General features: G+C 43.5%; 1 protein-coding gene across 2 annotated transcripts in view; it reads left to right on the plus strand.

Annotated features, from left to right (window-relative positions):
• VPS54 (VPS54 subunit of GARP complex) overlaps positions 1-24592 on the plus strand; it is a 624042-nt gene that overhangs the window by 311042 nt on the left and 288408 nt on the right. For both annotated transcript variants that reach the window (XM_078649430.1, XM_078649431.1), the window contains exons 15-16: positions 11419-11600; positions 14155-14267. In XM_078649430.1, the coding sequence (XP_078505556.1) occupies positions 11419-11600; positions 14155-14267 (295 nt within the window). The remainder of the gene's footprint in view (positions 1-11418; positions 11601-14154; positions 14268-24592) is intronic.

A 24592-nucleotide genomic window follows, 5' to 3' on the forward strand; every position in this document is an offset into this window, starting at 1 on the left:
TGCAGCACATTATAGAGACAATAAACCTTAATTTATTAAAGTATGGCAAGAAAGAAGGCCTGCAGTAGCGGGATACGAGATCTGCAATGGTGCACGTGGGTAGGCCTCATAGAGAGCACTGCTGATATACACATAATAATAAAATACCACACACCTCTGTCATTCTTACACCTCTTCCCCATTCTATCTTAACTATGCTGCCACTTCCCCCCAGCAGGCGGGTAGTGAAGTACTCTTGTGTGCACAGAATCATATCACTAGAAGTGGAAAAAATGTTTTGTGAATAAAGTAACAGTTTTGTGCCCTCAGTTCAGTCTGTTTAAGAAAGTGAGCACGTCTTAAATAGGCCTTTATACTTTTAAACAAGTAGATTTTAAACAATGTACAGGGGCGGTCATCCTTTAGAGTGTCTTGTACAGACATCAGTACACGGGAGGTGGGGGGAGTAAAGACTGCATGGACAACGGGAGGGGGCAGGAGACAACGATAGGGGGTCGCGCTTATAGACAGCATGGTCAACAGGAAGGGGGGCGGGAAGAAATTTAACACGACAACAGGAGGGGCTGCTGCAGAACCAGATGAGGCTGGAACACCGAATGGCTTCCATGACACTATTCAGATGAAACGAGAGCAGCCTGCCCTGAAGTAACCATTCATACAAGTAAACTAACTAGCTTTTCAGAGCAGAAGAGTTAATAAGGCATGAGCATTTCTAGTGTCAAAAAATGGCTGAAGTTGCACATTTGTATTTTCTCACATTTAATTACATATATTTTACTTAATAGCAGCAAAGCATGAAATTTACAGATGACTTCAGTGCCCTTCGATTTTTAGAGGGGCAGGCATTTGAATTAATTACTTTTTGAATGTGAGGAGAAACTAGAAAGGTAAGAGAAAAGAGAGAGTCCTGCAAGCAGTTAAAAGTAAGTTACAGCCCACTTATGAATAACATTTGCTGAAAAGAGAAGCCAACTATCTGAGATTCGTGGCAAATGAGGACACTTGATTTGGTAAAGCCTCTTTCTCCCTGCTCTGTGTTTATACAGAGATATGATTACCATTTTAGTAAACATGGTGCTTGCTTACTTACGCCTCAGGTAAATCGCTGGTGGGACTAGAATTGATCACATCTAGAACAGCCGAGCTGAACTTCACAAAGTATCTTGTATAAGTCGTGGATAAGTTCACTGAAATAAGAGCGAGACATGCATGCTGCCCAACCCTATACCGATATTAGGAGTCATCTGAAAATCAGATGTGTGACATAGTTGCAGTTAGGGATATCCTGAACTTTTAAGATGACTAAAGATACAGGTTTGTGCTGCATAAATCTAGAATACATCAATATATTTTTATTTATTTATTTGGGAAAACAGAAGATCATACAATTTGACAGTTTTTGCCCAGTCTGTCACAATGATCCACAAATGTCTACATACTCTAGATAAATCAGTTGCTGCTTTAAATGTCAGCAACGGGATGGTTACGTTTTCATAAAATCCTGTGCCAATTAAAAAGGGAAGGAGAATAACCGAAACAAATTAATCTGAAGTGATGCCATTTTCCAAAAACCCATTCATTCAACATAGCTGTAAGTTCAAAATAACTGCCTTTTCCTGAAGGAGTGGTTTCCAGTCAAAAACAGCCAGTCAGCGCCAGCAGACCGGCTTTTGTTGAGGAGCCGAGCCTCAAGTTACTTTAGTGTGTGTGATCTGTGCCTGTAATGCTCCGACTAATCCATTTCAAACCACCAACATCCATAGTTAGAAAACCAGGACAAGGAGGATGCTTTGTAGCTAGCCACATTTGACTCGTACTTAGCTTCATAACTCCGTATTACTTTCAGGCCTTTCAATGAGATGTTAAAGCTGTATACAAACCAGAATCAGCAATTACACTACCCGAGATTCAGTTGCCCATTCCTTTTAATCATTTAGATAATGCTGCGTACACCATTGGATCCATGGTGCTGGTGATTAAACACAATTATGCTCATACCTATGCAGAGGGGTTGGGGGGGAGAAACCACGTCACTATATAATCAAAAGGCTTTAGCACATCTATTATGGTGAAGAAATCAAGATGGCAAGTTGCAGTTACAAATCCCATGTTACATTATTTTACACTTGGCTGAATTCTATTACTAAGTGATGTATATGTCAAGGTATAACCTCGAGGTACAGGATACGCTGCAAGTATCCTCATTAAGTGACACCTGTCACCGCCTTGGCTCAGAACATGCTTTGATGACTGATGAGACTTCCTTACATCTCCGTGGGATCAGATCACTGGCAGAACATAGGTAAACTAAACAAGCTGATTAGCCCTCATTTGCTAAACGAGTGATGAGAGGGTGGGAAGGGATTGACTTCAGCATCTCGACAGAAGTGAAACAGTGTACTTCCTAAATGCACAACAATGTGCACGGCGCAGGTAGGGAAGGGGCTGAGAGCGTCCAGAACTCTTGTGATTATAGTTTTATTTTTTCACATAGTGAAAGTCTGCACAGGCTTCGAGGTGCTCAACTTGATTTCAGACGGTTCACCTAACGTTTTGGGCAAATTTAGAACTGTGATTTGCTATTTGGTTCCATTTTTTTATTCGCGTTTCTCTCTGTTCTGCAAGTTAATATTGTGCCTTCTGAAGACCAGCGTGCTGCGAGTGTTGAGCGCTTTATTCTTGTTTCGCTCTGTTCAGAAGTTAATGTTGTGCCTTCTGAAGACCAGCGTGGGTCAGGTTGTGAGCGAGCGCTTTAGGTGAAAAAAGCAAGTTAAAGTAGTGCCTTCTGAAGACCAGCGTCCAGCGAGTGGTGAGCGCTCTATTCTTGCTTCACTCTGTTCAGAAGTTAATGTGTGCCTTCTGAAGACCAGCATCGCGTGTGTGTTGAGCGCGCGCTTTAAGTGAAACAAGCAGGAAACGTGCACCATGAGCAGACGAAGCCGCTTCACCTGGGGCGACTAGCAACGGAAGGAAGAGACAATTGAGCAAACTCTAATATTTATATCCAATGTATTCTACCATAATAATGACTTGCAGCATCTACTCAACGAGGCAAGAACTCATAATAATGAAAAGGACACCCATACGAAAGGCACTTTTTGCTGCATCCTGTTTGTATTCACATATATCTAAATAACATAAAAACTCAAACAAGCCTGCTGTGTGAACGTTTGTACCACTTGCAGCACATGAATGTCAGCAGGACAAAAAAGAAAGCTAAAAGCTACAAACCGCTCCTTGCTTGTCATCCTTCGAAATCTTTTCGTGTTCACGGGCACGTTTGCTGCCATCTAGTGGCCAGGTCTGATACCAATCGGAAACAAGTAATGGCTGCGCGGCCGTGAAAGTGACACGGCCGTGTGGCCGTGAAAGTAATGGGGAGCGATGCGGAGGAGGAGAAAAGAAAGGCAGATGGCGGCTGCGCACGTGCACAAGTACGTGCACGCAAGCTTGAGGCCTGCGAAAGCTTGTGGGTAGCACTTTGAAAACCCACTTACTAAATGTCTTGCTGAGCAGCGCATGCGCTGGCTCAGCGAGACCTAAAAAACGGAGAAGACTGGAGAGGTTTGGGGTTAATAGGAGACGAACGGGTCGAGGGACAGGAGTGCAGTGGAGGGTCGGGGCAGGAGAGCCTTTTAAGGGCCTTCAGAGTCCATAGGGGATTCATAAACGTATCAGGCAATCTCCAGGCTAATCACACAGCAGGGGGCTCTTTGCATTTCAAAGGCAGGCGACAGAGGGATTTAACACCTTTTCTGCCTGATGGCCTGTTGCTCACACTCTTTACTGGCTCAGAGGCAGCACAGAGCCAGTAAAGAGAGGGTGTACATCATGGGTTTTTTAGCATATTTTGCAGGCACTCTTGTAAAAATGGTGGGCTTTTTACAAAAATGCCGGTTTTGCTTTTTTTGTGTGCATATTGCGAAGTCCTTGGGTGTCTGACAAAAGAACATTGCGTGGATGATCAACTCTTTCTGGGGTTTTCGGTAACAAAAAAGGCTAAAAGTGTGAAAGAAGACCTTGTCGAGGTAAACAGTGCTCTGTATTAAAATCTGCTAAGCACTGCACAAGAAGTAGCCCCAGGAAGGTTTGAGAGCCCCTTCCAATATGGTAAAGGCTGCCTCAACAGCATTGGTCCAAGGGATGCCTGTGCTGGATATCCGCCAGGCTGGGACATCGGCAGCAGGCATTCATACACTAAACTCTACTGTCTTGACAGACCAAAATGACATTCCCACTGCATTTAACTGAGTCCACTACCCACACGCTCCACATTTGGCAGGTACTGCTACGGTATGTATTCTAAAGGTGAGAAATCTCCTGTTAGTTGTTTCCATCAGAAGAATAAATGACTTAGCTTGTATAACACTTTTTTGATGGATACTGTAGCTTACCGCATATTCCTCACTGCCCTCCCTCCTCCCTCCATTCTGTGGATGCCTCTTTTACATCTGAAAGGTTTCCAAATTAGAGACTGACACAGTGTCATCTACAGTTTGTTTAACGCTCTGCATCTGGAGGTGCTGAAATAGAAGGATGGATAAAACTGATGAGAGCTGTCAGGGGAGATACTTATAGGTGACTCCGCTCGATCACTTCTGGGGCGGTGTGGCGTTACTGCTTAGACAAACAATACGACCTACCGGTGTGCGAGAGCAATGTTGAGAAAGCTCTCCGAATGCAGTCTTGTCAATATTCTAAAGGTGAGTAATCTGCGATTAGCTAGAGTATCCACCAGAAAGAGTGTTACATGAAGGTAAATAACTAGTTCTCTTACAGGGGATCTTCATCAATAGTCATAAGCTCTGAATTGTCCCGCCCACGCTCAGGATCCCGGAGCACTTTGCAATAAATGTGTGTGTGTATATATATATATATATATATATATATACATATATATATATATATATCTAGATCCTCGCTTCACTTGCACCAGACTCACGCACTCATGAACGGGCGCTGTTGTGCGGGGGGTGCTCCTACCAATATTCCGCTACTCGCCCCCTCTCCTCATTAGAAAAGACACAGCACTCATGGGGGAGAGTCAGTAGATTTTATTTGATCCTCAAACGCACCAGACGCGTTTCGGAAGTCGCCTTCCTCGATGGTATGAGGGCGCGCCATAAACGGACATATTTTATGTTTACTCGTGACCACATTTCCTGTTTGTTACCAGCATGGACACAAACAAAGGACCAATACATATATTCAAAAATCAACACCAAAAGCATATGCAAAATATTACTGCGAAATTAAAATACCTCAGCAGCACATAGTCACAAAATAAATGTATATACATATAAACTGCGACTTCCTCAGTAAATAAATGTTACCTTATAAAGGTAACATTTATATAAAGCATATAAAGCCCTGGATGGGCAATTTCGCTATATATCGATGTAATTTAATAAGACGCACCCGCACCATCATAATATAAATACTTCCCTGAATGGGCCAGATCGCTAATCCCTCATCGCCATGCTTGGTCCTCTAACCCAAAAGTGAAATAAAAATTCAAAATCCAAACATAAATTATCGATAAACTAGTAATTCATATTCCTCCAGAACGGAGGAGCAAAGTGCACTTCTGATTCTGTTCATCAATCCAATCAATAATCAAGCAATTCTAGGCATCATATTTACATTTCAAGTAACAGTATTATATACATTATATACAACAGTTAATTCCATACGCAGAGACGTAATTTCATACTCCCAGAGCGGATAGCCCTCTACCCTAGGTGTACTGCCAACTCCTCATTACTGTTCAGGCCTCCGGGGGACTTGGTACACAAATCTATTATTTACCTGGACTCCAGTCTTCTGAGCCTCTTTATCCTGTCCCCCCCTGTGAGATTGACTGGGCTATGATCTATGGCAAAGAAGGTTAAGAGATCGTTGTTACTATATATATACAATGGCAGAGTGGTGTTGGGCTTAATAAAATAACACGCACCATCATTGGGTTTGCCTCGTCTTTTTTCACGGCTGGGATTGCTGTTTGGACGACGACGTACTGCATATATATATATATATATATATATATATATATATATATATATATATATATACTTGTGTGTTTGTGTGTATGCGCTTATCCATAGTTTGAAAGGGCATATGTTTGTGAGTGTGTGTGTGTGTGTGTATATATATATATATATATATATATATATATATATATATATATATATATGTATATTAGGCCAAGCTATGAGACGTTCTGTTTGTTTTGTATCTTGCCCAACATAAGTTTTGGGTACAGTTAAAGGTTATCTTTTTGACTCTCTAGGCTTTCTTATGGTTGCCAGATTAGCCTTCTTTGTTTAAATCAACAGTTTTAGGGTGAGGTTTGAAAGGACTATAACATTTCTTTCTTTCTACTCCCTTTGCCCCCAATGTGGCCATAATCTTCTCCTAATTTATTTGATGGGCACTCTGTTCTAGCTGTTTTACACCTGTCTCTAAGGGCTCCTTACTATTAAGATGATGATCCTCATTGCCTCACCAGCACATAGTGCATGCGTGAGTTTCAGGCCCTTTGTGTCAATCCACCATGCGCTACCTTCTTCTCAGACATTCTGGTTCAGTGTACGCGAGCATCATTTCTACCAAAAGATGGACGCCCTTCCACATTGGTCAAACTATCACCCTGCTTGCATTCTATGCTCCACCTCACCCCTGTACGGAGGAGAGGTTCAATCGCTTAGTTGCTAAAAGTGTGCTCTCATCCTTTACATTGGTCGTACCAACACTAGGTGGACGATTATCTCTTTGTGGGGTTCTCTGGAGCGCAAAAGAAAGCAAGGCTGTGCATAGGAGGACCATCTCTTGGTGGATCATGCTTTGCATTAGGATCTGCTGTGCAGTGGCCAAAATGCTGCCTCCGGAAGGACTGCATGATCATTCTACCATGGCCAAAGCTGCATCCACTGCGTTGGCACATGGAGTACCTGTCCTAGATATATGCTAGCTTCGAGAGTATCCCTCCACATGTTCAGAATGCACTATTGTCAGGACAGTCAGATTTTGCAAAGAGAGGCCTTTTGCCTGCTTGATCCTGCAGAGCTTTCTGGTGTCAGTCCATACACAGACCCACCTTTGAATAGGTATTGTCCTGGTATCTATTCAAATGATGGAGAATTTGAGCTAGAGGTCTGAATCAGGTTACCTACCTTCGGTATTGCTCTTTCTGGTAGAGACTCTGTCTAGCTGCAGATTCCTCCCCAGCCGCCCCATCCTTTCCATTCTGTGATTCGACTCTACACATTAATAACCAATTTACCCTTGGGGTCTGCATCTGGGGCCACGGACAGCCTCAAGAGCAACTGAGTTCCGCGTGCAGAGGGTACCCATATACACTCGGCCTATCATTTGCTGAGCAGAATTGCGTTGGTGTGGAGCCGCACAGCGCCACCTGGCAGCTCACCGAGGTAGTGCTGTAACGTTTCTGGATCCAGTCTGTCTTTTCAGGAATATTCAAAAGGTGAGGAATCTCTCGCAGTAGAAATTATTTGCCTTTCTAAAGAGAACATTTGGAATTGTTTCTGGTTGATAACCAACCTGATATGATTAATATTGTGTTAACGCATTTCTTGCAAGAGAGGAGTTGTGAAACAGGGCAGCCAGGAGGCCGAATATACATGCCGTCCCTTATTAGAGTCGATATACCTGTGTTAAAAAGTCACTTTTGTATAAATAACATTTGTCAGAAGGCCAAGCTGTTCCATTTTAGCCAAGGACATGCAGCTGCTCTCTTGGTAAGGGTGCTATGAAAGTCTGGTGCCCAGGTGGGTGCAGGGCTAAGGCTATCTGCCTATGCTCATCTGTGACATATTAAAGAAACACAGCAGAGTTTTCCCTTTTATTTAAGAGTGTTGTTGTAATGGGACAGAGGTCTATTATATGCAAACTAGTTAAACATGGATGGTATGCATTCATATTACCTTCTGTTGCCTTATTTCTAATTGGTGAGGAAAAGTAGTAAGACTAAGGCAGTTGTTCTGTTAACATGCCAATTTATATACAGTTTTCACTTATTGTGTTCATCTTTAGAGACCATCCTCTTTACATTTTAATTTAACAAAATTGTATTTCTTCTAATAAAACTTGCACTTTAAATTTAACAGTGCAACAGTTGTACCTTTTTGCACAGCTGTTTGGAATTCACAGTTTACTAAGGCTGCATGGCCCTCTGAAGTTTCGTCACGATACTTAGCTTTTGTATACTTTTCAACAATATTATTCAGACTCCGATTTCCTCATTTAAAAAGAATTTTGGCAGTGAATAAAGTTTAATTTAATTTCCTATGGACTGATGTTCCCTAGTACTTCCTTTTTCATGGAATTAAATACTCAAATTCTCAATGGCTCACCTCTTCCGCTACTAAGAGCCCTGCATATTTAGCTTAGTTCTCATATACATGCTTGTTTTGATAACCATCCTTCCTAACCTCTCCCACCCCTCACCCTTGGCTTCCCATCACCTCCTGTTCCTTCCTTCATGGGTTTATGATTTATGTTCATTGTAAGCATGTTTATATCATATGCAGTTTGTTAGATTTACAGTGCCCTAATATTATGCGGTGAAGCGACACTATAGAAGAGTAACGTAAATAAATGAAAATGCTCTAGTACCACATTTGCCAAAGCTCTTCCAACATATGCTCAGCACAGTTAACTTTCATCATTCTGAGAAGGTTTATTATGTATTAAATGCAGTTCATAGAGCCCTATCACTCTTCTGAACTCCGATTGCAAAATTTGTATGAAAATCTTTGCCACAAGACTGGCCTCCATGGCGCAGAGTGTGGTAGTGGTCGATCAAACAGTTTATACTGGGCAGATTATTATTCTCGTGAGCTTATTTTGTACCATATTTTGTTATTATTTAAGGATTGGTAGCAATAAGGGATTCACAGCTTTTTTGGATGCCAATTGCAGAGAGAAAATTCAGACTGGTGATCTGGGTCTTCTCATAGGAAACATTTTGCATCCTTCGGGATCTCTTCACGGTTCATCACATAGACTGCCTCCATATACCAGGGGGGCTGGGCCTATCCTATCATCTGTGGCAAAGTAGAGAAAATATTTTAATAAGCAATGGGGTCCAAGCTAAGCAGCTCAGTTCACTTCCTTTCCTGATTTTTGGTCTCTTTTTTGAGCTAGTATTGATCAGGATTGATACCAACTTGACTAACTGTTTTCATGTTGAAGCTAAAATAAAACATCATGCTGACAATATTATTCTGTTTTTAGATAGTGAACCCAATAATACAAAGAGAGCCATGAGACTTATTTCTTAATTTTTTTAACATTGCAGGATAATAAATCAATAGAATCGACCATAGGCTGATTGTTTAGCTCAGCTGCAACTACCATACCATCTGAGCTCAGTTGTGTATTCAATGATACACAGATATTTCAACATGCATGATTTAGTTTATATAAATTGAACTTTGTAACCTTTCATGATAATATCACTGAGTCAATTAAAACCATACATTTTAACTGGCAGATGCAATTTGAGCAAAAAATGTCTGCACTTCACCAGTGTCTTTAAAAAAAAAAAAAAAAAAAAAGAAAGTCAGGCTGCCACCTGTTTACCTACCAGGAGGTTCTTTAATACGTTGGACATGATCATCACAAAATGTATATGAGATAACAAACACAGTTCAATTAGCTGTAAGAACATGTCTGGCCTTGAATCTGATGTCACAGGTTACCTGTCTTGGCTCATATAGCTGTACATAACACTTGATAGCCACATAACACTTGAGAACAACCTAAGCATTATCGCTGAAATGATTAAGCCATTTGAGATGAAATGGTACTTTAAATTTTTCGAAGAAAACTGATTCAAAGCAATCACTATCCTCCTACTGATGTATCACTTAGCTATAAGGTTTCTCCTGATACTGGAATGACACAAACTCGCCCTTAGATGGGACCATATTACAATATCAGCAGCCATATCAGAAATAGCTGACAAATGAACTCCCGGAGACATCACCAGTGTGGGTTAAATAATAAAAGCATGCTTAACTCAAGCATCTTCTGATCTCACAATGCGGGGATGCTTTTATAAGTACCTGCAAATTGGGCCATGGGTGATCAGTGTAAAAAACTTTTTAGGCAGCTTATTGGGCAGACTAAGGGCCTCATTTATCACAGAAATATTAATCCCATAGGATATGATGGAAATTATATTTCGGCGGATTGGATATCATCACCGTTGTGACAGAGTAACCCGTCCTCCAAAATCTAAATTAGGCCGTAAGTATATTATGGAATTTTATAACCCAGCGGAAACTGGCTATGAGGCTAAAAGACAAAGATCCTGCTAGTGAGGGAGATGCTGGTGTACACAAATGGGGTCAAGCTAACCTGATTAGAGAAGAAGGCTAAATGCAGCAATTATGCATAAAAATGCACTGCCAGCTATGTGGTATGAACGTTTGACAGTCCCAGTGGCTTTCTGCATTCCACTTTTATTATACTCTGAAGAAAATATACTGATGAATGCCTGATGACAACCTTTGTTGTATTAGATGCCAAACCACTGTAGGTATATGCAGTGCTTAATTTGTCAAAAGAATAATTGTAGGGGCCCAGAGTTTTGCTCAGACATCTGCAGCTGGCGCTTTTGAAGGTCAGAGTGCTGAACATCAAGACTGCATAGTCTTGCTTCCACCTCATGCATCTTTAATCCACCACTAGACACTCCCGGTCTTAATCTCATTCTTACAGGTTCTCTTTATTAATTTCTACTTTCTTACTTTGTCACAGTTTTTTCATCTTTCTCATCCTCCTCCTTTCCACTTTTTGTAGTGTTCTGTCTCTTGCTCTGGATCAAAGTCGGTTGATGACCGTCAATTTCCTCCAAAAATCAGTGCCGGGGGTCCCACCTGCAATCACCAGCTATATGATGATAGAACGCCACAGTCTGACCTTTGGAATTCCATTGCCATCTTCCTGGAGTAAGAGGTGAATTGAAAAATGGAATTCCAAACCAAAACACCACTCTTAGGTCTGCTCTCTCCTAGTACACCTAGGTGAGGGTGACTGGGAAATCTGTTCTTTTTAGGAGCCTTAATTTCAAAGCATTTAATCACCAAAAGATGGAAGGAGGAAATTCCACCTACTCACAGTGAATGTTTGCTTCTTAAAATGTGTAACCAAACTGGAGCTTTGCTACTACGTGATAATAGGCATAACTGTGAAAAGAGAAAATGTATGGTCAACCCTGACCAAATTGTGATGAATATGTGGACAGTTTTAATCAATGAGTAATGTAGGTGTATATTATTCAATATGTAGGTTACTTCACAAGACCTGGTCATTTCATACTGTGTTGTTTTTTAATAGCCATTTTATGGCAGTGAATGTCAAGTCTAACTGCACATATCATATGTCATTTAGGATGGATTTCTTGAGAAGCTGAATTCTTCAGAATTTGTTGCCCTTTCACGGTTAGTGGAATCCTTTGTGCTGGACACTGAGAAGGTTTGTGGGCGAAGAAGTATGTCATTGCGTGGGGCTCTTCAAAGTCAAGCTAACAAATTTGTCAACCGATTCCATGAAGAGCGAAAAACAAAACTAAGGTATGACATTTTCATTATTTTTTATTCTTTGAAGAAACCTCAGCAGGATAATCTCATAATCTGGAAGGAACTGGACATGACAATCTGCTGTTTATTCTATTTCAGTTTAGGAAACTATGAATTAAAAGGGCTGTGTGTGAATGCCAAGAAATATAAACATGTAAATGTGTTTGCATTGTCTGTCAATTCTATGGCGCTCTCCCTGTCTGTCTGTATCTCACCCTGGTATGCTCTGAGGTAGAGAATGAGCATCATGCAGTGCCTTAGACATCATTTATTAACACATACAGACAGGATAAGTCTGTTGTAATGAACATTGAGTTGTTAAACTTTGGATTCATCCTAGTTTATTTTAAAGTTTCTCTACAAATGAGTTTTATATTTAGCAGTTCACAAGTGGTGCTTTACTTTATGTATTTTAAATAAAAGCAATACACTCCAATTTCTGAACAGCACTAGAATCAAATTGAAAACAACCAATATGTTAATACCGTACAGTGATAAAAGCTTCCTTAAAGACAAGCATATACACAGTGGGAGACCAAGACCCAAAAGCCCACCTCCATGTCAACAGGACCACCTAACCACAGATTAGCATAGAATGGGGCACCAGGTTAGGTTGCTCACTTTCCCACTTTTATTTGCCCTCTGGAACTCTGGAACCATTAGCAAATGTGATTAGGAAAAGAGAAGAGATGAGGGTAATCAAACTGGTTTCAGAATATTTTAATGCACAATGTTTGCAGTAGATTTTATGGTAGATTTTATGGTCACCCTCGAGGATCCTACTGATTCTATGCCTCCTCTCTAAGAGCCACTAGGAGCCAACCAAGTGGTTTCATGGTGTAGAATCAGCATTACAAAATGTGAAGCCTTATTGTTGAACCCGCTACAGCGTCAAATGAGAACCTGAGAGAACTGTTTTCCATAAACTAAAATGCCAAAAAAATAACATATCTTAGTATACAGTTGGGTCACACAGTGTTGCAAGTATTTACTCTGTTACTTTCAAATAGCTAAAGATATAAAGCACAACCTCAAAAAATGGCACAAGCAACACATCCTCTGGATATGTAGGATAGCTGTAGTCAGCATAAGGATGTTCTACCCGTCTGAGGCAACTACCCTAACATTATCACCTAACATGATCAATTTCAGTCAATGATAAATATATTTAGTTGAGTAGGGCAACAAGACTGGCTACAATAATATTCTACCGACCTGTTTGCCAGGGAGGATGGCATTCCCTCATGTACAGACTTACCTTCAAGCAGTTCAACTTGGATATTTGGTCGAGTGGAAAAATAGATCTGACAAAGCAGTGTTGCTTTGTGGATCATCTAGTAGCATGCATCTCTCTTTGGCAGATGCCCTGGCTTTTCAGAGGAGCTAGAGGTTATGTCCCTCCCTCATCACCAGTGTGACACTTTGGATTTGTAAATGTACAAAGTGGACCTACATTGTCCCCATCTCTATTTACTCCCCTATTCTTTCAAGCAGATTTTATTCCTGTATTAAAAAAACATACTTTCAAATTCAAAAGTGGAGGGTGAGGAGTTGCATCATGATGAGCTGATCAGTTCGGGCTGGACTGTTCCTATGGGAAGCAGGGTCAAGACTGATTTGCATATAGCTGGGTCCAAACAAGAATGGCATGGTGAGCAAAAAAGTGATGGATTTAGGCTCAGATCTCTGACTAGGGGTGAGTGTTTGACATTGTTCAGCTTCCGTCCTTCAGTTCTTCTTTTTGAATCTCTCTGGTGATTGAGCAAATCTCAGATAGATCTAAGGAATCTAACTTTAGAATGATGCCGGAAGGTTCATTATGACATGTGGTGACTAGACTTGAGGCTGGCCAATGAATAATCACCTCAGGGGAAATGGTACATATGCAAAGGTGATTAATGGCGGACGAGGAGATTTTGAAGATTCCTCAGAAGAGACTTTTTAAGAAAATGATAAAAAACCACTATTGGTTTCCTCAAGTTTCTTGATTTGTGGATATAAAGTTGTGCTGTTTGGGACTGTCATGGTAGGCTTCGCTCAGTTGGGGAGTTGGGAAATAAAGAAATTGGACTACCCATTTTGTTTCACTTTCTTCACCCTACTCCCTGCTTTCTCCCTGTTGCCACCCATAGAAATAGGTGGATTGGAAACTTTTGAGCAAGCGGACAGGGTTTATTAAACCTGGCACAATATGGTAAGAGGGAGATTGTCCTATTACATCTCATGCTATGAATATTATCTAGCAGTGTATTAACATTATGGTGTGTTATGGTATTTCACTTTTATGCATCTTAAATGTTTTCTTGCCCCTTATAGTAACTGAAAGGTGAACATAGCACAACACAGGCACCGTTATAGCTTGGTAAATGGCCATGTGTTACAATGTTTAAGATGTTATTTTCAAGTGTCAGATTTGAAGATGAAGAGAAAGTTTGAATGTTTTCTAAAACACGGATGTTAAGAGTATTCATACAGACCAGATCTGTAATGTTTTCCAAAACTGAGTACAATTTTAATAAACTTATTTTTTTTATTTTTCCTCTAAAAGCCTGCTGTTAGATAATGAGCGTTGGAAACAAGCTGATGTCCCTGCAGAATTTCAGGATTTAGTTGATTCTATAACGGATGGAAAAATCTTGTTGCCTGAGAAAAAAACAGGAGGTGAGTGTCTCTTTCCTATTTGATTTATTTTACTGAGATATTTGTACCACCTATTTAACTAAATGGACAGCATAGCTATGTTCAAAGGTTAACCTTGTGAGAAGCTGTCCTGGTATATGATGTCCACCAATGTAAGTGGGCACCTTGCACCAGTCTAGACAACCCTTATGGTGATTTAAGAGCTCTTAGACAACCTTAGAAAGCTCTCTAAGTGGTAGCTGTGGAGAGCAGCCTTCAAGCTTAGTCCAGGAGTGTAAAGCAGCTTGTTTTACCAGAATGCAATCTTCTAGTATAGATTAAGTGAAAAAGAACCACACAAGATATTTATAAAAAATATGTATTTATTATAATACACTCTCTAACACATTTAGAAATCTCCTACCTGGATGACAATGCACACAGTACTTTGCAAAGAAACACAGTACATAGCACAGAATACACAGTGGGCCCCAGGGGGGGACCAAACCATATACTAAGAAAGTGCTATAAGAACCACGACTCCAGTCAAGACAGTGTCGAGAGGATGTAGAAGTGCTGGGGACTCAAGGAACCACACAAGGGTAGTCGATAGGGACCCCACAGAGAGCGTGTGCTGTGTGGGAACACGACCGCGTGCTCTGTACAACTCTACAGGAAAGTCGCTGTTTGATTTTTAAAGATTAAGGACCCTTTCCAGTGGACCCTGAAGAAACCCGTGGAAGACAGAAGGCTGGAGAGCCACCCTACCCATGGATACCCAGTTGGGTATCCATGGGTACCTACAACAGGGAAGCCGGGTGCATAGGTTTGAAGTGGTGTCAGGAACCACAGTCGAACCCAATGTAGGACTTCAGGAAAGTGCTACTGCTGAAGAAGGAGAAAGTGTCCGGTGGAATACAAAGGTGGATTCGAGATGAAAGTTACCTGCAAATTGAGGGGACAGAGTCTATGCCACTCAGGAATGACCAGGAGACTTGAAAGACAAATGTCCTCCAATGTCGGGTGTTGTAGGATGGGGGACCTTGACTCTGCAGCTGTGAGTACCAGGCGACGCTGAGGAAGACCAGGAGCCATGCATGAGCTGTCCTGCGTCGGATGTCGAGTGCTGAGCGGTCAATGTCCGGCGGGAGCACCACCAAGCCTTGGCAAATGCAATCAACACAAAAGTCGAAGAAGGTGCAATGTCGAAACCAGCAAGGTCCAGGGGACTCACCACAAGCAGGGGAGTCAGGACAGGCCCTGGGCAATCAGGGGAGCCCAAAAGAAACAAAGGTGACCCTCAAATGGAGCCACAGGCTGGAGACACTGGAGTTGTGAAAGGACCTCAAGCAGCTCCCCAAAAGATGCAGGCCACAATGCACTTGATGTGGTGTGGCTGAAGATTCTGGTCACAGGGGGTGCTCGAAGTTGGGGCTACTTGGAGCCCGAAGATCTTCTTGGAAGGAAGCGGGTACAGTGGTTCGGGTATTGCAACCCCCACGAGGGATACTGGTCTCAAACTTGGTGAGAGGGCAGGCCAGGCCTCGGGAGCAGCGGAAAATCACCACCTCTGTTGCAGAACATTACGGTGTCCGGAGGAGCTCAGGTGCAGCAGACCGGTCGACTATGTTTCAGTGCTTGTTACTAATGCAGGGGAGTGACTCCTTCACTCTAAGGAAGATTCCTTCAGGTGTCTTGAATGCCCACTGGCTTTGGAAGGTTCCTTTGCCCCAGTATTGGAACTTTCATAGATTCCCATGCTTTGTATATTTCCCCTGTCGTCGGAATGGGATCCTCGGTAAATAAAAAATACCATAGCAGTAGGTACAAAAGAGAAAGAAAGGCCTAGGCCTCATCTAATTTTGTAGCATATCCACCTCTTTTTGTAAAAGAGACCAAAAAAGTTGCAACAACCAATCAGAATAGCCTCACCCCATAGAACCCTCCTGAGAGAGCCTCAGATTTTTTACCGCACGTTGTGCTAAGGGAGTCTCCTCTGAGCTCTACTCAGTTTTCTTTCTACAACTTGGGATTCAACAATTTTTTTCTTCAAAGATGTCAGATAAGGAGAAGAAGGCCATATTTAAGGCTTGTGCTACCTGTTCAAGGAAAAGGCTATATGTGGAGGACAAGCATAAGGATTGTATTTACTGCTTGTACCCAGACCACAAAGCCACTGATTACAAGATCTGCAGAACCTCCTCCACTAAGACATTGAGAGACAGGGAAGGAAGACTTTTGACCTGGCTGCAAAAGATGAAGTCTCGGAAGGAGGTGGTTTCCAGTGACAGCGAGGATTCCTCCTCGGCTTCTTCATCAATAAGGTCTAAAAAGAGGGGTAGGTCTTCCCCTTCAACATCAGCTGAGCCTCCTTCTAAGGAGTCTCAAAAGACCTCTGATAGGTCTAGTAGGTCCAGTCCCCGAAAATCTCCTCACCGAGGTGCAAAGGAGAAAGAGGGATTTGCGTCTGAGGTGGTTTCTACTCTGAAGGGGTCTCAAGGGCCTTCTGTTCTCTCTCCACCACCTGGGAAGGCAAAAACATTTAAGAAACCTGCTTCCCTACCTCAAGAAGGGAAATTTGAGAAGAAGACCCGCTCGTCGACGATGGCATCTTCAAGTACGTCGACGACGAATACTAGAATCCATCAGGTGTCCATTTCTGCTTCGTCGACAGTGACGACGACAGCTTCGACGATGACTTCGTCGACAGCTCAAGTTACTCTCCCTGTGTCGTCATCAATATTAATATCCTAAACGTCAACTATGATGATGCCGACGGTGGTGTCGACGATGACGATGGTGATGGCTGCTTTGATATTGACGACTAGCTCGTCGACGATGCCGTCGACGATTTCTCCTCCGTCGACGATGGTCCTTTATCCGACGACGATGCTCTCGTCGACGACGATTCCATCACCGACGACGTTGACGGTGCAAAAAGTTACAATTTCAATTAGAAGACACCAGACTACACCTGAGATCTCCGCGAAGGGTGACGCCCCTTCCTCCAGACTTGCTTCTTGAGGAAGACTACTCAGAGGAGGATGATAGTCCATATGGGGATGCCTACAGTCCATCTCGGCTCCAGGTCAAATACCAAGACTCAGACTCTGATGACTATTACGAAGAACAGCGACAACCTCCTCCCAGGGAGAGAACGCAGGAGCAATCCCAGCAGGGTATGGTTTCTATGCCCTCCTCTTTGATAAATGACTTACAAATCATGTTGATGGATTATAGGAGAAGATTTCCATCTCAATCCTCCGAGTCCATACAGCCGCCTCCTCCACCACCACCACCACCTCCCCCATCAGCTTCTGCGGTTCAGCCACCAGAACAACAACCCTTGGAAGAGAGACAGGCTATTACCACAGGTCAAGCGTATGGTGATAATGACGATGATTCTTCTGATGATGGACGGGAGGTGTCAGAGGTCCCAAACCCGGATAGAGAGTGGGACGATTATGTTATTCCAGACCCGCCTTCTCCCTCACCGGATCCGATAGATTACCCTTCAGCAGACATCGGAGGTTTCCATAACCTCATGGAAAGAGCTTCAAAAAGGTTTGGCCTTCCGGTTCCAGTGGTTCAATCTGACTAATTCCTCTATGATTTCAAAGAGCCATACAGGAAATCCATCCGCTCTATTCCCATCATAGAGCATGTTTGGTCTGAAGGTCATGCAGTCTCCAGCTACCGTTATTCCGGTACGACCGCGGCTGGAGAAAAAGTACAAGGCCCCTGACGGTAGTCCTGCTTGCCTGGTTGTCCAACCGAAGCCAGACTCGGTGATCTCCCAGGCAGCACAGAGAAAATCAAAGAATCCATCGGCCCCTCTGGCTTCACCACCTGATAGGCAAGGTAGACGCCTGGACAATGTGGGTAAAAGATTCTCTTCAATGTCCAGCCTCTTGGTTCGTGCCTCCAATGCACTTGCAATTGTGGGAAGATATGATCGCCAAATGTGGTGCGATTTCTCTCCGTTTGTGGATCAGCTACCTGATAGTGCTAAAGCAGATGCAAGGAAGATTTTGGAGGAAGGGGAGCGATCATCGTCAGAGATAATTGACTGCGCCATGGACATCGCCACAACTGCTTTTCGTGCCTTGGCAGGTTCGGCTGTCCTGACAAGACAATGTTGGCTTCGGGCTACCTGGTTTCGCCCTGAGGTGCAAAATAAGATTTTAGATTTGCCCTTCAATGGTGATATGCTTTTTGGCAAGCATATAGATGACTCCTTACAGGATATTAAAAAGGACACGGAGACAGCCAAGTCCTTAGGCATGCTGCAATATCGTAAGGTACCTTTCCGAGAGGCAAAAGGCAAGAGTTTTTCCAACTACAGAGGAGGATACCAACAGCTCTACTCTTCCTATTCCCAATCTTCTCAAACCACAATACTCTCAGAGACAGAGTCAATCAGCATCTTTCTCTCGCCAGCCAGCAAGAGGTCGACAGAGTCGCCAGGGGAGAGATTCTTCTAAACGGCAATAGCGGCCTCTTGGCTCAGTCTACTGTTCCTCCTCCTCCGGTAACATCAGTGGGCGGCAGGATTTCTCATTGTATACGCAGCTGGATGATCATAAGATCAGATCGTTGGGTTCTAAATATCATTCGGTTTGGCCACACATTGGAATTTCGGCACCTCCCACCTTCCAGAGCCCCTCGCGCCACTGAATCAAAACATCTACGACTTCTACGTCTCGAAGCCCATCAACTGTTCATCAAGGGGGCGATAGACCCTGTACCTCAGTCTCAAAGAGGAGAAGTATTCTATTTCAGGTTTTAACTAATTCGCAAGACTGAAAAGAAGTGGCGCCCAATTTTAGACCTGAGGGAGCTCAACACCTATCTCATAAAGCTGTCATTCAGAATGGTATCTCTTCAGGATGTTTTACGGCTTCTCAATCCAGGAGATTACATGGCAACTCTGGATCTAGAGGATGCATATTTCCATGTACTGACCCATCCAGCTCGCAGACTATTCTTACGCTTCACAGTAGCCAAGAGCCACTATCAATTCAAAGTCCTTCCTTTCGGGCTCAGATCCGCCCCACTGATATTCACAAAGGTTTTAGCCCCCGTTGCGGCGTTTCTCAGGAGGCAATCTCTAGAGGTTTTTCCCTACCTAGACGATTTGTTAGTAAAGGCTCCATCCTTTCAAGTAGCTTCCACAGCAGTCGCCAGCTGCATTCGACTTTTCAATCAATTAGGTCTACAACTCAACAGGAACAAATCTGTTCTTCACCCATCCAGGTCGGCCAGGTTCCTAGGTTCCATTCTCGATACAAGTTGCTGCAAGGCTTTCCCTTCGGAAGAAAGACAGAAAAAACTCATTCTTTCGGCTCGTCTCTTACAAAAGAAACGGTCTTGATCAGTCCGTCTGTACAAGTCACTCCTAGGATCGATTTCATCTTGCATACCCTTAATTCCGCACTGCAGACTTCGGATGCGTCCGCTACAGGAGCAGCTAGACAAACAATGGTGCCAAGCAGGAGGCACATTCGACGACAAAACAACAGTAACACCATTAATTAGGAAAGCGGCCAACTGGTGGACGGTGAAAGACAATATCTCAAAGGGTCTCACTTTCAAGATTGCTCCATCTCCCTTGGTTCTAACCACGGACGCCTCACTGGAAGGCTGGGGAGCAGTATTGCAGGATCTACACGTGAGCGGTCATTGGACACCCGAGCAGCGCATTTCCCACATCAATCTTCTGGAACTCAAGGCCATTCAATTAGCTTTGCAAGCTTTCCTTCCAAAAATAAGGAATTCCACGGTACTGATCCGTACAGACAACGCGACGGCCATGCATTATATAAACAAACAAGGCGGGGCAAGATCTCAAGCTCTTTCAGGGGAAGCCCAAGAAATATGGAATTGGGCAATTCTCCACCGTGTTTCTCTCTCAGCAGAACAACTCCCAGGTACGCTCAACACGACAGTGGACGCATTGAGTCGTCTAAAATCAATCTGTCAGGAGTGGGAGTTGGATGAAAGCACTCTCGACGAGGTCTTCGCCTGTTGGGGCACTCCGACCATAGACATGTTTCCGAGTCCAGAAAATGGCAATTCTATGCAAGCAGGGATCACCATCGCAGTTCACTGGGGAATGCTCTTTCGATAGCCTGGTCAGGCGCATTTGTTTATGCCTATCCTCCAATACTCCTGATTCCGAGGCTGATAAGGAAACTCAAGGCAGAGCCTTGCAGAATGATTTTGATCGCACCAGCGTGACCCCACCAGTTCTGGTTCACAGAGCTTCTCCTACTCTCTCAAGATCAGCCAATTCACCTACAGCCCATCCCATCTCCATTGACAATGTCTCCGGGCCAAGTGCTGCATCCAGACCCGAGCTCACTCCAATTGACGGCGTGGCTCCTGAGCACCGAGAATTCCAGGATTTGAATATCAATTAGGGAGTGTAAGGAAATACTATCTCGAGCCTGTGCACCAAGTACAAATAAGACTTATCGCGCGAAATGGAAACGTTTCTGCTTATGGTGCCATCAAGAGAATCTCCATCCGTACACTTCTGCTCCTTACCAGATTTTACCTTACATTCTTTCTCTGGCTAAGTCAGGTCTGGCGCATTCCTCCATCAAAGTACACCTGGCGGCTATCTCTAGATTCAGACGGACAGCCTCAGGTCTTTCTCTTTGGTCCGCAAGGATTATCAAGCAATTCCTAAAGGGTCTTTTCAGGGTTTTTCCTCCAGTCCGGCCTCCACCTTCAGTCTGGCAACTCAATTTGGTTCTGGCTCATCTCATGAGAACACCATTTGAACCTATTCACAGAGCGGATCTTAAGTTCTTTTCATGGAAAGTAGCTCTTCTTTTAGCCTTAACGTCGGCTAGAAGGATAGGTGAGATCCCAGTGCTTACTATTATGGAACCCTTTTTACAGTTCAAGAAAGACATTCTAATCCTGAGAACAAATCCAAAATTCATTCCGAAGGTCACTTCGGAATTCCATTTGAACGAACCGGTGGTTCTGAAATCTTTTTTCCCTCGACCATCGTCTCCAGCAGAAAGGTCGCTACATTCCTTAGACGTCCAAAGATGTTTAAAATTTTATCTAGAATGGACAAGAATTTTCAGGAAATCTTCGCAGCTCTTCGTTGCTTACAGTGCTCCGCGGAAGGGTTTTCCGCTTTCAAAACAAAGCATTTCACGGTGGATTTCCAGTGCAATTCACATTTGTCACCAGGAAGCGGGCAAGCCGCTAGAAAGACATGTTTGAGCTCATTCTACGAGATCAGTCTCATCCTCTCTTTGCTGGAGTCCCTATCAAATACATTTGTAGAGCGGCTACGTGGAGCAGTACCCACACGTTCACAAAGCATTACGGCTTGGACTCTTCCATGAGAAGCGAAGCTGCAGTCGGACAAGCAGTCCTGAGAAATTTTTTCGAATGAGAGGTGAGCTTTCCCTACTATTCCTCCTTCTTGTGATTGCACATTTTGTATCAGATAATGTTTTCCTATCTATTGTAGCAAGATATATTTGCTTCCTATGAAAAGAACTATACTAAGATTTGTTGATACTCTTGTAACAAAATGTGCTCTTATTGCTTACTGCTAGCTACTCTGATACAAAGCATGGGAATCTATGAAAGTTCCAATAGTGGGGCAAGAAAATAAGTTACTTACCTGTAACTTTGGTTCCCCAGTATTGGTAACTTTCATAGATTCCCATGCGCCACCCTCCTCCCCTGGGAAAGCTCAGCCTCTCGCAGATGTAGTTCGGTTACACAACGGCTACGAAAATCTGAGGCTCTCTCAGGAGGGATCTATGGGGTGAGGCTTTTCTGATTGGTTGTTGCAACTTTTTTGGTTTCTTTTACAAAAAGAGGTGGATATGCTACAAAATGAGACGAGGCCTAGGCCTTTCTTTCTCTTTTGTACCTACTGCTATGGTATTTTTTATTTACCGAGGCTCCCATTCCGACGACGGGGGAATGATACAAAGCATGGGAATCTATGAAAGTTACCAATACTGGGGAACCAAAGTTACAGGTAAGTAACTTGTTTTCATATGGTGCACAGACAATGCAGAAGACTGGAATGGAGACGGAGTCAAGCCCAAACAAAGTCCAGTGAAGTCCAGAGAGCCGAGACGGTAGAAAAAGAAGTGGTGTCTGATCTGAATCTGCAGAGTTTCAAAACTCTGTCCATCATCTCCTTGTGTTTGCTTTGTTTGCCCTAAGTTGGCAGGGTTGCCATACATGGGTCCCTTACTCATTTTTCTACTGGATTCAAGCTTGCCTGGTTGATGAGGTTCTGTTACTCCGAAACTGGTCCTAGGATGCTTGTTTCCGGGTCAGGGAAGACCTGGCTTGGCAGTTCAGGCTGGAATGTTCCCATGAGGCACAGGGTCAAGAATCATTTGCTTATGGCTGGGTCTGAACTGAGGTGGCAAAGTGAGTTAAAGAACGATGATGGATTCAACCCAGATCTGTGACGGGGGTGAGTGTCTGCAAAGTTTCAGCACTCCGTCCATCCTCTCCTTGTGTTTGCTTTGATCTGAATCTTGTCCCACGACGGATCTAGGGACCCACAGGTAAGCCCTTAAGTACCCTAAGGAAATGGTTGTGACAATGCTAGGGACCCTCTGAGGAGAGAATCTGGACAGAGGGGAGGTTACTCCCATGTCCTTTGTCCAGTTTCACACCAGAACGGGAACCAGCGGCTCCCAGAGCTGGTTTGAACTGGACTATGCATAGGGACACCAAATGTGCCCCTCATGCAGACAGAGTGGCGCTGGCAAGCGCACCCACCCTGCCCCAATACACTAAATCTTGTCTAGGAGGTAGTCACACCTCCCTGTGACAGGATGCCTATTGTTCTGCCTTCCCCCTGCTCGAGCTTGGCTTAGCAGCAGGAGGGCAGAATCGTGTCTCTGGTGGGCAGCAACCATTTTGTGCTGTCCAGGTCAGGAAGGCTGGTACCAGGAGCACTGAGAGCCTAACGGAGGGCTCTTCCAGTGCTTGTAATCATACCTGCCACACTGTTTACGGTGTGGGGGGTATGATTCCAACATGTTTGATACCAAACGTGATAGGATTCGTAGCAGCCAGTTTTGAGATGGACATTATGTAATTATGCAGTGCCCCTCTATATAGTATATGGCTGCTTCACTTACTACCTGGGAGAATGGACTTTGTAGGCTGTAGGGGTGTCCTGCTCATGCACACACTTAGAACCAAGCACTCTGCCTTTAGGATTGATAAGGCCTGCTATAGGGGTGACTTATATGTTTTAAGTGCATTGATCCCAGATATAGGAAATCTATATCTTTAGTAAATGGTGCTAGCACCAGCTTACACAGGCTGACATGGCAGGCCTGTAGTTCCATTTTGAATTGTATCCCTTGGGTGGCATAATGCATGCTTCAGCCCATGGGGGACCTCTGGGGTACCTATGCCCTGGGTACCGTAGTACCATATACTAGGGACTGATAAGGGTTCCCCAGTATCCAATCTGGGACGTACCCAAGTAATGAACATACCAATTTAAGGGAGAAAGCAGATAGGCTGGGGTCCTGATAAGCAGGATCCCAGTTAGACTAGTCAGTAACAGCTTAGCACCAGGCAAAAAGTGGGAGTAACCATTCAAGCAGATTCTACTTTCCTACAAACAAAAAAAGAAATGCAGAGAAATACAAAATAATTCGGGTGTAGTTGGAATGCAGACATCATTTGGGAGGTTAGGTTAGTATAATTTGGTCAGTCTGTGTTAGTCTTAACTGGAAAAGAGTGTTTTCAGCACCCTGAGGAAGGAAAGAGTAAACGGTGCAGAGCAGAAAAATCCTCTGCTAAAGCTTTTCTAATTTTCAAAGCAAAGCTAAAGTGTGCTTAAGAATATTTTCCTCTTAATCCAAGGCGTTACCTGTGAAAGATGACCTTTTCTTCTGATGGTACGTGATTATAAGAAGATAGGAACTTTGTCTTGGAGTACGAGGGCTGGAGAAGTATGTGAATGTGATGCAGTCGACCTTGATAGCAGTACAAGATGTTGTAGTTAGCCAGGGCAAAGGATTCACACACAAAGTTATTTAGTTATTGTTCTGCTTCCCATAACAAAGAAGGGAGCAGATTGATGCACAGCACTAAGGAGGCACGGGCCACCATAGGAAGTCTGTTTAGAAGGGTGTTTCCAGTGTCCCTGTGGGCCAGAGTTACAAGCTGCCTCAATAGTCTAAAGTCTAAATTGAGAATCAGGAGTGTCATTTTCATTTGTAGGTTCGTGTGGCCAAGCACACAAGATGGAGGGCACCTGATCCAGAGCTGCCGTATCTGACACTCAGTCTCTTATTATTTATCTACAGCAAGCCTTCATTGGCCCTGCATTTATCACTGACCAC

This window comes from Lissotriton helveticus, chromosome 6, assembly GCF_964261635.1.
Source record: "Lissotriton helveticus chromosome 6, aLisHel1.1, whole genome shotgun sequence".
NCBI lineage: Eukaryota > Metazoa > Chordata > Amphibia > Caudata > Salamandridae > Lissotriton > Lissotriton helveticus.